The 12,554-nt window shown below is 44.7% G+C and overlaps 1 protein-coding gene across 5 annotated transcripts in view; it reads right to left on the bottom strand.

Annotated features, from left to right (window-relative positions):
* The window catches only part of LOC107150196 (phosphofructokinase, platelet), a 55,084-nt gene extending 44,509 nt beyond the window's left edge, over positions 1–10,575 (bottom strand). For 2 of the 5 annotated variants that reach the window (XM_048812606.1, XM_048812608.1), the window contains exons 1-2: positions 10,360–10,573; positions 172–245 (exon numbers count right to left, since the gene is read on the bottom strand). In XM_048812606.1, the coding sequence (XP_048668563.1) occupies positions 172–245; positions 10,360–10,471 (186 nt within the window). In that variant the 5' untranslated portion in view covers positions 10,472–10,573. Of the gene's footprint in view, positions 1–171; positions 246–10,359 lie in introns of all 5 variants that reach the window. The other 3 variants (XM_015495147.2, XM_015495146.1, XM_048812607.1) reach the window with 3 other exon arrangements.
* Between the last annotated feature and the right edge of the window lie 1,979 nt (positions 10,576–12,554).

Raw genomic sequence — 12,554 nt, 5'->3', positions numbered from 1 at the left:
AATCAAGAAAAGGAAGTTGATAGCAAAATGACATGTGCTCAGTCTTATCTCCTTTCTTCCCTCACTTCCTGTGCTCAGCTTTGGGAGACAAGTGGGAGACAGGCCTGCAATGGCAGAGCTCTGAGCAGGTAGGAGGCACAGATAAACAATAAATGGGAAGCAAACACTGACCTCATATATAAAGTACACTTTGGCCCCCACGTATATTCCCATGCGCACCACAGCACGGACAGCAGCGTTCATACCTGAGAAAGAACAGGAACAATTGTTACTCAAGAGCCTGTGGCCCAATAACAGGCTTCTGCCATTAATTAACTGAGACTACAGGTAAATTGTGCAACCTCTCCTACGTTCCTTTTCCCCTATGTGAGAAGTGAGGGATTAGGGTAAGGATTAAAAGAAACAGGGAACATAAAGCAAGGTCACCCATCCATGGGTACAGTGGGTATGGGAGATATAGCCATAACAGAATCCAGAGCACTTTCAGTTCAGAACATAGGTGCCTGGGCTTGGTGTGAGTTCCCAAGATGCTCCACGTGCGGCAGGACAGCAGAGAAGACAGAGTCTTCTTAGAGTTAGCCACAGTCAAAGAAATCAATACTGAAAAGGGCAACTAGTCTGTAAGTTGAGGAGCTGAAAAACTGGTTATTTCATTACCAGCTATTAGTATAATAAACAATTAGGTGATGGCTTTAAGTGCAATATAAGTCATGCAATTCTATTAGAAGATAAAAACCTGCCTACTGTTAATATTAAACCTAACCAGGATAACTCAAGGACATCTTTCACATTTAAAAGAAACTAATGCAACAAAAGAAACAAAATGCAACGTGGAATCATACAAGTCCACTGGACTCGAATCTGCTTTGCTTTCCCCTTAAGTCCCATTTCTACAGACTGACAACTGACTGGAATCGCCCCCCACAGGCATGGAACCTGAACAGTCCTGCATCACTGCTCTGGCTAATGAGCTAAGGGCATCAACAAGAGAAATAGAAGGACTGAGGACCAGGTCCAGAAAGATGCCTTCATAAGGGGGGGACACCCAAGCGAAATTTCAGTCAAATTGCTACCACTCAACCACTCCCAATCTGCCTCCTCCATGTATTTACATTTTGGAAATAAATGTTAGAACTAGAGATGTCACAGAATATATTGACAATATCTTTTGGTAAGTAAATGCCCCATAAAAATGAGCTGTGGCTCTTCAAAAGTATACTGTAACTCATGAGGAGACTAAACTTGAGTATATTTATATGGCGAATTGGCCCAGAAGATGGTTTAAAAAATCCTCAATTATGCTAAGCCAGTTCTGCAATTCTGGAATAAGTCCATTACCACTTTTGAATGACAATATCCCTTTAGTGAAAAGCCTTGGGATTGTGTCTTAGAAATAAATGTATGTGATATACTTCTGATGTCTATGTACATGTGTATATTGAGTACCCTTATTACTTCATATTAAAAGCCAGTTTACTGTAAAGAAATTTTAACAACCTGCTGAATTAACTGGGGCCATCTCTCAAGAATATCAAACTTGTTGGCATGGTGGGTGGCATGCACCTGTAATCCCAGCAGCTCAGGAGGCTGAGGCAGGAGGATGGTGAGTACAAAGCCAGCCTCAGCAACAGTGAGGTGCTAAGCAACTCAATGAGACTCTGTCTCCAAATAAAATTTAAAAAAAGGGCTAGGGATGTGGCTCAGTGCTTGCCTGGCCATGTGTGAGACACTGGGTTGGATTCTCAGCACCACATATAAATAAATGAATAATAACAAAAAGAAAAAGGTTTTTTTTAAATTTTTAAATACAATGAATTCTTTTATCCTGGTAATTTTCTCTTTCCCCTGTACTCACTCTTGCTCAACACAACAATTTTCTTCTGTGCCATTCAAACCAATACCTCCAATAGCTCCTGCCTATAAAAATGACATATTTTCCTAAACCTTCTCCCTGAATCATTATCCACACCAGAAATTGGCCACAATGACTGAAGCAATTTCTTTTTTGTGTTTTTGCAAATAACTTATCAATACATTCTGTTAACTTAATTACAGATAAAGTAACAGACACATAAGCCTCAGATGCTGTATGGCTATCTTCCTGAATATAGTTCCATACTTCTTTCCTGTACACGATTTTTATACTTTTTATACTCAACATCAGCATAAATGTTTTGTTTTAAACCATTCCAGTGCCATGCTCCCTCACCCCCATGACTCCCGGCCCTGCAAGAAGAAAACTCCTCACGGGGACTCTGAGGCCTTGCTCTGGGGACTCTTCCTTCCTGCCTGGGGGCTGCAGGAAGTGCCTGTCAGCATCCCCTGTCAACACTCCTCTTTGGAGGCTCTTCCTCAGCCTCCCAGCTCCTGCACCTCCAAGAGGACTCCCTGGCCTCTCCCTCATCTGTCTCTCCTTATCCACTGCAGGGAGAAGCACCTGCCTCTTGGCACTCACATCTGTGGCAGGCATCTTGCCTTACACTTAGGGATAAAAGCAGCAATTTCCAGATCCTTCCAACAGACTGTGTTGTTCTAGGACTTAATGCTACAGACACTAAGAACAGGTGGATTAGCCACCAAAGATATACCTGTGTAGATAGATACTGGGTGGCACCAGGGGATAAACTGTACCACAAGAGCCCTTTTCCAATTTACTCCCCTTTACTCCCCTCTTCTCTGAAGACCACAGTTCCCCAGGGCCTTTCATAAAGGCATGTAAATGAACAATCACGGGATTGAGAAATGTCCAAGGGAAAGAAATAGCAAGAGGGCTGAAATTTTTTAAAGCTGGACACAAAAGACAAGGTGAGCCTCCAGGCGCCTCCCCATCCCCCACCTGGGGGAGAAAACTGGTTTCCCTGGAGGCAGCTCTCCTAAGCCTGCAGCAGCCCCAGCAGGTCCTGCTCAAACCCCCTGAGGCAGGTGGTTGGGCCTTTGTTGGCATTTTCTAACAGGCTCCCAGCTGTTGTGGGAACCACATTGCAAGAAGCTCAGCTCTAAGCCCTAGGGGGTTTTTCACTTGCAAGTTACCCTAATGGAGAAAGCCAGCTGGTCTTTTTCACTCCTGCAGCTCAGGAGTTAGGAGCAGCCTGTTTGGGACCAGGCAGGAAGCCTGCTAAGATCCTGCCACCCTCCAGAGGTCCCTGAGAAAGCTGGGCTCTGAGGGGATACACTGATTTGCCCAAGGTAACAAAATCAATAAATGGTGCAGTGGCAATTTAAACCTTCCTTTTAAAAAAAAAAAAAAAACTTAAAAGGCTCTCCAGTTTCACCTATTACAAAGACCAAGTGTAGGAATCACCAAAGGAGGCTTCAGAAGGAGGCTTCAGGATAAGATAAGAATGCCTTCAGGGGCCAGATTCTCATTTCATCGCTTAGGGGTGGGGCCTGATAGGATTGAAAGCTCCCTGCTTTGGGGTGTGATCTACACTGCAAAGGGCTGCTTCCCCTGAGCGCTGTAGGTAGAGGCCTGAGGAAGGAAAACCTCAAAGTGTTCTAGGAGGGGTCACAGCAGGGAGCCAAAGTCTGAAGAACAGGAGGCAAGGCGGGAAGAAATAAGCAGGAGACCAATCCTTGCAAATCCGTCTGGTTTTACAGCCTTGTGGGTCAACATTCCCGGTTTCCTCATTTTGCTTAGGGCTGTCCTTGGGCTCAGCCACTAGGCCTTTTGGGACAAAGGGCCATTTCAGGGTTCTCTATTCAACACTCAAGCTACCCTTGTTAGAGACAGCCCAGTCCCAGTAGGGTTCATTCATTCTGTTTGGGTTTGGGTAGCCAGACCAGGGACACAATAAAGTTCATCAGCATTTCCGTGGGAAAATGTAATCCTCCTACTGAGCAGGAATCCTGGTATTGGGAAAGTAACCTCTTCATAATTTGCCAAAATCTAATCCTCAGTCCTCAGGGAACACAGAATCCAGGTATGGGAACCATAGACAAAAATAGACCTTGAGACAGCTAGTTAAGTGGAAAATAAGTGATAATTCAATGCAACAGAAAGGCCCAGATTATTATTTTCTTGATATTACACATTTTCATAGGTTAAGAGCAACTAACAGTGATCAGGTGATTTCTTCCCTGAGGTCCAGAGTCTTGCATGTGCCACCAGCAGGGCCTGGCAAGAAAGCACCAGGTCAGTCCTCATTTGTGGGCTACTCTGAGGTGGCCTCACAGTTTCCAAATGCTTGAGACTCTGCTCTGATAAAATCTATATTGTGCATCATTAGAAATGATTCTTTTTGAGGATATGGAAAGGCTAACTACACTGATCCGATCATTATATACCATATACACGCAGATTGCAACACTGTACCCCACAAATTAGTACAACACTGTACCCCACAAATTGGGCTAATTAAAAATAAAACTTACTAAAAATGAGAAAAATATTGATTTAATAAAATACTTAGGACCCATCCTTATACTTCCTTTCTTATCCAAATAGTGGAATAAATTTCCTCACTTGACCTTTGACAGCATTGAGCCACTTTTCTTGAATATTTCACAGTACTTGCCATCATTCACTCACAAATTTTCAGTATTTATAAATTCCTTTTTGAAAAATAAAGTCAGGTTGCTGGCTTCTCTTATAAAAGACAAATTTAAAATATGCCCTATCTTGCTACTAAAGTTCTCCCTAAAGCTTTCTCTTTGGATAACTTAGGAAGGTGGGAATCCCAGGAGGAATCCTGTTGGGATGGTGACTCCCTCATAGTTCAAAGTCATCAAGCCAGGATAGCCTCTCTTTCTGGCCTCCTGGACTGCCCAACCACTGCTGCTGCACCGTGGCTTAAGTCAGGGAGGGGATAACTGCAGACACATCTGTGAGGAGGCCTTCATTCATTCCACCATCTACAGAGTCACATGGATTGTAGTCTCCTGCTTGTCAGATACTGCTGGGATTCAACATTGACAAAACAGACCTTGTTGCAGCTTGTTACAGTCAGGGGAGACCAATAAACATGACAGACAAATAAACTATATCCACTGGTAAAAGGGCACAAGTGCTAAGGAGAAAAATAAGCAGATGAGGACAAGAGGCTACCTAGGATGTAGAGGGTGCCAGAGAGGCTGCAAAAGTCAGGTAAGAATTGGAGAAGGCATCCCTGAAAACCTGGTGTTTGAGGAAAGATCTGAAGAAGGTGAAAGTTAGCCAGTGGGCATCTAGAGAAGAACATGCCAGGCCAGCAAAGGCCTAAAAGAGCATGCTGGAAGTGTGCGACCTTCAGGGTCCTCTGCAGAAGTCAGGACCATTACCAGCTGTTCCCCTGCCTTCCTCAAACCTCTCACATAAAACTCATGGGGATCTTTTAACTACAGGTGGTAACATACCCATGTCTCTCTCACCACACTGTCCAGAGAAACATGCGTCTTGCCCAGATCGGGATGTGCGGTAGGTACCAGCACACGATGGATTTCAAAGACTTGGTGTGCAAATAATTTAAGTATCTTGTTAATACCCAAATCAATAACTATGTTCTGAAATAGTGGGTTAAAGAAAATGTTTTTAGGTGAAATATAATTTCATTATTTTCATTTGCTGTGAATAATGTGGCAACCATATCAATTGAAATTACCTATAAAACACCAACTACCTATGCAAGCTTCATTCCCACTGGACAGAGGTGGTCCTGAGTGCTTAATCCCTGATGCACTGTGCACATCTCGCCACACTGATGACACAAAACTCTTCAAAGTGGTGAATGGCCCATTTCAGGAACACCCATGGAATTTTAATTTCCTGTGGGTGGTTTTTCACAATCCCTCCCCCCCAACTTTTTTCTCTGCTATTATGAACACTGATGTAAAAAAAAAAAAAATACCCTTTAGCCATCCTACCTGTATCAACCTCTGCCCACATACCCCAGACCCACCACCCCCTCAAACCTCCATTAGTGGCTTGATCCTGTTCCTAACAACTCTCTAACCTCAGGCTCTCTCAGGCTCCCTGCCCACTCCTTGCTCCACTCCAGAAAGCTACCTTTATCAGGGGTAGCCAGTAACCTTCACACAGCTTCCAGGTCACACAAGGTAAATCCAAAGTCCTCACCTGGTCTACCAGTGGCCAGGACCCGCCCAGGACCATTTCCTCCCACTAGCCCCAGGGCTCCCGCTTCCTGCTGGGGTATGTGAGCAGAGGTTGATGCATTGTTTCTTTGACACTTCCTATTTTGCCTGAGACTCTCATTAATGATAAGAGTTGGGGGAGGAAAGGGAGGCAGGGAGAGAAGACTGAGTGATTTTCAATGTCTTCATGCAGTAAATGCAAAAACAAACAAACAAACAAAAAAACCTAAAACAAAAACCAGGACCCTATCTCACTACTGGTAGATAGCAAAGCCAGGAATCAGGATCTATAAATAAGTCTCTTGAGTTTCAAGTATACTGTGCTGCCATGTTTTGCTTCTTTCTTCTAAACAAGCAGTTACTGTAATTACAAAGAAAGTCCATGATGACAAAGGTACAAAGAATAGAGCACTAGTGAAGAGGAACTGCAGTCTCCCACAGATATTTTGTAACCCATAAAAATACACCACCAGATAAAGCTTGATTAAAAAAAAAAAGTAACTCAAAAAGCGACTCAATCATTTCCTTAACATAGAAGCATCTGTTCTTTATCCATATATGCATTTTAACATCATCACAACGATAGTGGATGCACAGTTTTATAAACTGATGTTTGCCCTTTAACATGCTGTTAACTTGGTTTTCTAATTTTAATGGCTTCTGACAGCCTCTAAGATTGGTAGCGCTTATTTAAATAGCCCCAATTCTGCCTGCCAGAAGGTCTGAGTTCTCTACCAAAAGCTTTCAGCAACTGGAACCAAGGAGGGAAAATATGCATTTTTGTGAAAGACAACAAGATGTCTTCCCTTAGGGTCATCTGCATATGGCCCACAAAAAAATACCTGAATTCATAGAAAAGGATGCATTACACAAATCCACCACTCTCCTACAGAATTGGGCTATGCTACAATTCTCAAGCACTGCTTCCTAGGCCCACTAATTTTTGCTAAATTAATCATTACATTTTAAACTAAAATGATCCCATTAAAGAATAGGCACACAGAATTCCAGGATACTGAAGGGCCCCAGAGCTGTGTGAGACAGAATGCCAGTATTCTCAATGTGCATTTTACTAGGCTCATGGGCAAGCTCTGGGCACCAAAGGGACCCAAGCAGTACGCTGATTGGGTGCTCAATAAATGCAGTTGTCTCTTGGTATCTTCCAGAGTTAGGTTCCAAGAACCCCCTCAGATATCAAAAACATCAAAACCTTGAATGTTTCAAGTCCCTTCTACAAAATGATGTAATGCAGAATTTTAATATAATCTACACAATCCTCCCATGCACTTTAAATCATGTCCAAATTACTTATGATATTTAATACAATGTAAATACTAAAATATTTTTTTAAATATTTTTCAATCTGAGGTCGGTTGTATCTGTAAATGCGGAAGGCACAAATTGGAGGACAGACACTGAAGAACCAACTAGCACTCTGGTCAAGTCTGTATGTTCCTGCTCTGAGGATTAAAGAGAACTTTTGAGTCATTCACTTGTAAGACCTCATGACAAAGGAAATGACCTGGAACCCTAATCACTTGCCACTTCCTCAGGGGTGACTCCAGGTGGGGAACAATCAACAAACATCTGAGTATTTGCCACCCGTGCTGGGTGCTGGAAATACAGTCTCGTGAACAGACACAGGTGTACTCAGTCTGGCACCTTTTCACTGCAGCCATAAGGCCAGGCACTAATACTCAGCTCTGCAAACTCTGGAATGCCAGTTCATCTCAGGTTTCAAGTGCGTGTGTGTAAAACGGGAATAAGTTTTCAAGTGCGTGTGTGTAAAACCTGAGGGCAGCAAGCATGCTTCATAACACTAACTCAATGTTGGCTATTCTGTGATAAGACTTATACTATATGTACTGTCCATAAATTCGGCTTTAATGTTCTCCTTGCCTTAGGCAAAAAAGGTGCCTTTACATTCCTTATTATCCACTACTTAACCAAAGGATGGACTTTGACTCCTGAGCCCTTCTACCCACCCTAAGGATGCATGTTGACTCCTGAGCATCTTTCACCTCCCCTAAGAATGTACTTTGACTCCTGAGCATTCATTCATTCTCAGCCCCACCATACACGAAGCCTTGCAAACACTACAGCCTGTGTCTAAGACCATGGATAATTTTTGGTGTGTGAAACAATATTGTCTGAGGGTAGGTACTAGGTCATGGTAAACCTGTCTATACAGCAGAGCTTAATTTTAGATGAAAGTGAAATCAATTTAATATTGCAGATATACTGTAAAACTTAAGAAGATGAAAAAAATTGCCTTAAAATACTCTTTCTTAACGTGGGGACTAAAAGAGTCAGGAATACAGCTGGGGGGACTTTTAGTTTTACTTTATGCTATATAAACTCCATTGGGAATAAAAGTGCTCAGTTACTTTGATATCAAGTGTGATGGTACATCATTTTAGCCACCTTGATTGTCATTACTATAAAAAGGCATTTTCTGTTCCACCAGAAAAAGATGTCCAAAGGCTTACTCTGCATAATTTAGAGAGATGGGTTCCGCTCACATTTGAGCATGACTAGATCACAAGACCGCACTGAGAAAAACCCCCTAAGAACACGGTTTAATGGAGAGTATGGGGGGGTAAGATTTCAAAGCTTAGTTTAAATCTTGCCAAACTATCTGGAGCCTCATAGCTTTGCCTAAATTACTCATCTTTCTGTGGGGAGAAAAACCCCATGCCAAAATTAAGAAATACATATCCTGGGGCTACAGGATTAGACCCAGAGATAGAAATTGTAAAGCTCTTAGTACATAAAATACACACACACAAAAAAATAGTTCCTATAACTATCTCAACATGAAATTTTACCGTAATTCCATACCTGATTAGAAAATGACCCTAAAAATGAGACCAAATACTTATCCTTGCTCTCTAGCTATTGTGCAAAAATCTTCTCAGGGAAAAATCAAGTACTAATATAGTCAAGACAAAATGGTGAAAGCATGGGAATATAATAGTTACCATCTCCAGAATAACCTCCTCTAAGGATTGGTAAACCTGTTACTGCCAAGGCCAAAGCTTCTGAGCATATATCTTGAGGCCAGTTTTCTAAGAAAGCAACGTGGCAACTCTCAAGCAGGTCCAAGAAAACACAAGACTCGGTGGTTTCATGGAGCCTCGGGAAAATGAATAATGGCTTCATCCTCTAGCAAGGGAGACTACAGTTGGTTTCTCCAGTGAGAGCCCAGAGCTGAAAAAGCACCAGGCCATTTTCCATGCCACCTGCTAAACTAAGAGCAGCCATCTCCCACTAACCAAGCACAAAGTTCTCAAACAATTTTCATTTTCTAGGTATCTTTTCTGCTGAAAGGGGAGAGATGGACATGTTAGCATTACATAAGCTACTAAGTATTTATAACCTCTCACAAATGGCAGATTCCGGATAAGCAACAGAAAACTGATTCTGCAAATTGCAGCAGTATCTCATAGGTCTGTACACCAATCACCAAGTATTTTGGCAAACACTGGGGCAAGTATTTTGACAAACACTTATCAATCAATACAGCATCTTCATCCTAAAGTAATCTTGATGTGCAGCCCTGATGGCTTGGAGACTAGTTCCTCTTCCTGTGGCTATGGCTTCTTCTTCAGCAGCCCAGGATGCCGCAGTCCGGCTGCGGCAAAATAATCGGGGGGTGACGAATAACTTGTGTACGTTGATACAGCAGGAGTAGGAGCCGTTTATTGCAGGACAGGAGCAGTATTTATACATTCCACACAGCTTATCTAATTAGCATAAACTAGATACATCAGTCAACCAATCAGGAATCTCTACACCTAATGGCTCGGTTTTGTTACTTCTCAAACCACTCCCTCTGACATTTTGCCAGGCACCATCCAGACTTGTTTACGAACTTTAACATTCCCCTGGCAAAATGCCAGGTGTTATTTTGACTTNCCTGGAGGTGGAAAATTAAATTATCTTCCCGATGAAGAATACTACCGCCATATTCTCCGTCCTCCGCACCCCGCCCTGCAACGAAGTCCCATCCCCGTCTCCCGTCGCCCCCAGAAACCCCAGATGGCCCTAGGTAACAGGGCTTCTCCCCGCCCTACACCATCGCTTCTCCGCGGTTCTCCCCTGTCACTTTCCCCATCTCTTTTCCCGGGCACTCCAGCCCCCATCCCTTCTCCTCGGTTCCCTCCCCATCCATTCTCCCCAGCCATCCTCCAGCAACGTTTCTCTCAAGTTCTTCCCATCCCCCCCCGTTCCAGTAACCCCTTCCGCCGCCCTCCTCTCCCGCCCGGGTTCGGGAAGCGGGCGGGCGCGCACCTTGGGCATCCCCGCCGCTGGTTAGCACACCGATGGCTTTGCCGGACCCGGAGAGGTGCTCCAGGTACCTCGGGAAGGACCCCCTGGGGGTCGGTGGGACGTTGCTGGCCATGGCGAGGAGGCCGGAGACCGCTGGTTAGCTCGGGTGCGCAGCAAGCAGTGAGGACCTGGCCCACGCTCGCGGGCCTCGGAACCGCCGCCCCGCCCGCACCGGGCAGGAACCGCCTCCGCCCGCCCGAGGGCCAATGGGCGTTGGTGGGCGGGGCCGGCGCGCGGGCGGGGCTTGCGGGCGCTCTGCCATCTGGGCGTGGGGTAGGAGGAGCACGGCAGGTGGGGGTCTGCAGCGCCCCCGGATTTTGTAGGTCGGGGAAGGTGCAGCCGCGGCGGGGAGGGCTTACGAGGAGCATCCCGGGGTGGGGAGACCCCAGGCTGAGAGGCCCGGGGTGGGGATGCCGCAGGTGGGCGGAGCGCAGCAGGTGGGCGAGAATTTCGCCAGCCGAACGTCGCCGCGTTGGGTAGGAACCGCTCTAGTGGGGCTCAGAGGTTCCGGGCGAGCCCGGATCGCCCCTGTGGTTGGGGTCCCAGTCGTCACAGAGACGCATGCACTGCTTCCCACTGGATTAGTCCAGGAGAAGCGCCTTGGAACAGTGGGGTGCCCCAACGTTTTTCTCCGAGACCTCACAGGTTTCACCTCCTTCTGAGATCAGGGAGGAAGAACTTGTGAGCGGATCTTCAAGTTGATGGGAAAACGTGGGCGTTGAGGACTAAGTGATGACAAAGCTGTCATTTCTTGGGTCGTCTTTAGAACTCTGGCGCATCTGGGTCCTCCAGCCCTGGACTGGCAGAAACAGAAGGAAAGAGACTAGGAGGACTTATGGACGCCACCCTCTGAGACATCCTCGCCTCCAGGCCTGGTCTGGAGAATCCGCGTGGAGCAGGAGAAGGCGCAACAAGGAAGCCAAGGGGCTGGAGAGTAGGACAGCTGCTCCTATCTGAGGAAACCCAGAAAGGCATTGCCTGCCAGATAGCTGCTCTACTGGAAACTACAACTTCTGAAATGTTTGTAGTCAAAATCTTGTGCGATTGATGAGCAGTAAGTTAATTTTTATGGAGCTTCACCTAGTGCTGTGGTGGAGATGTCTGCCTCAGGAAACAGTCTCTTGAGATACACATCTCCTTCAGTGGTAATCCCAAGAGTTTCATAAAAGGCCCCACACCGTGGTGGCAGTCCGCGAGCCTTCTTTCTGCACAATAAATGTCTGTTGAACGGTAAAGAAAATAAAGAGACTGAACAAAGGCTGCAAAAACAACGCAAACTAGTTTTTTACGTTAAGTCAACTCTAGACAAAAGATGGTGGTATGCGAATTTACATGGGTTTTGCCTCCTGGTTTGACTCATCTCTCTGAGCATCAAAAAATAATAAATCACAGTGGTGGTGCCTGCATGGTCTAATCTCTGCTTAGGCTAGAATTGGTGGAGTGGTTCCTAAGCCCCAAGATCATCAGAATCACCTGGCCTCTCCACATCCCTGAAGTCCAATTTGTAGGAATGCACTCAGGGAATACACATTTTTAACAAGCTCCTTAGGTTACTCTGATGAATGCATAATTTGAGAGCTGTTGCTCTAATGAATTAGCATAAACACTATTATCCTAATAATGAGGAGAATCACCGTTTTTTGTTTTCCTTTTTTAAAATTTGTTCTTTCTAGTTATACAAAACAGTAGAATGTATTTTGACATATAGGGACATGGAGTATAAATTCCCATGTTTGTGGTTGTACATGATGTAGAGTTACATTGGTCGTGTAATCATATATGAACATAGGAAAGTTCTGTCTGATCCATTTTACTCTTTCCCATTCCAATGCCCCCTCCCTTCCCTCTATTCTGCCCTCCCCAATAGAGTGAATAGATGGGCATATTTCACTTAGCATGATAGTCTCCAATTCCATTAATTTACTGGCAAATGTCATAATTTCATTCTTCTTTATGACTAATATCCCCTTGTGTATATGTACCACATTTTCTTTATCCATTCATCTGTTGAAGGGTACCTAGTTTTATGGCTTAGCTATTGTGAATTGAATAACAGGTGTTTGAAGTTGGCAGTGGCAGTGCCATTTATCTTGTTAAGACAGGAGGTTCCAGGCTTTAAGCACTCTTACCCACAGAGGTTTCTGTAGCCCAGGGCC

The sequence above is a fragment of the Marmota marmota genome, unplaced genomic scaffold (genome assembly GCF_001458135.2).
Source record: "Marmota marmota marmota unplaced genomic scaffold, marMar, whole genome shotgun sequence".
NCBI classification, from domain to species: domain Eukaryota; kingdom Metazoa; phylum Chordata; class Mammalia; order Rodentia; family Sciuridae; genus Marmota; species Marmota marmota.
Note: the sequence above shows the minus strand (reverse complement) of the source record. Positions and strands in the feature narration are given on the sequence as shown.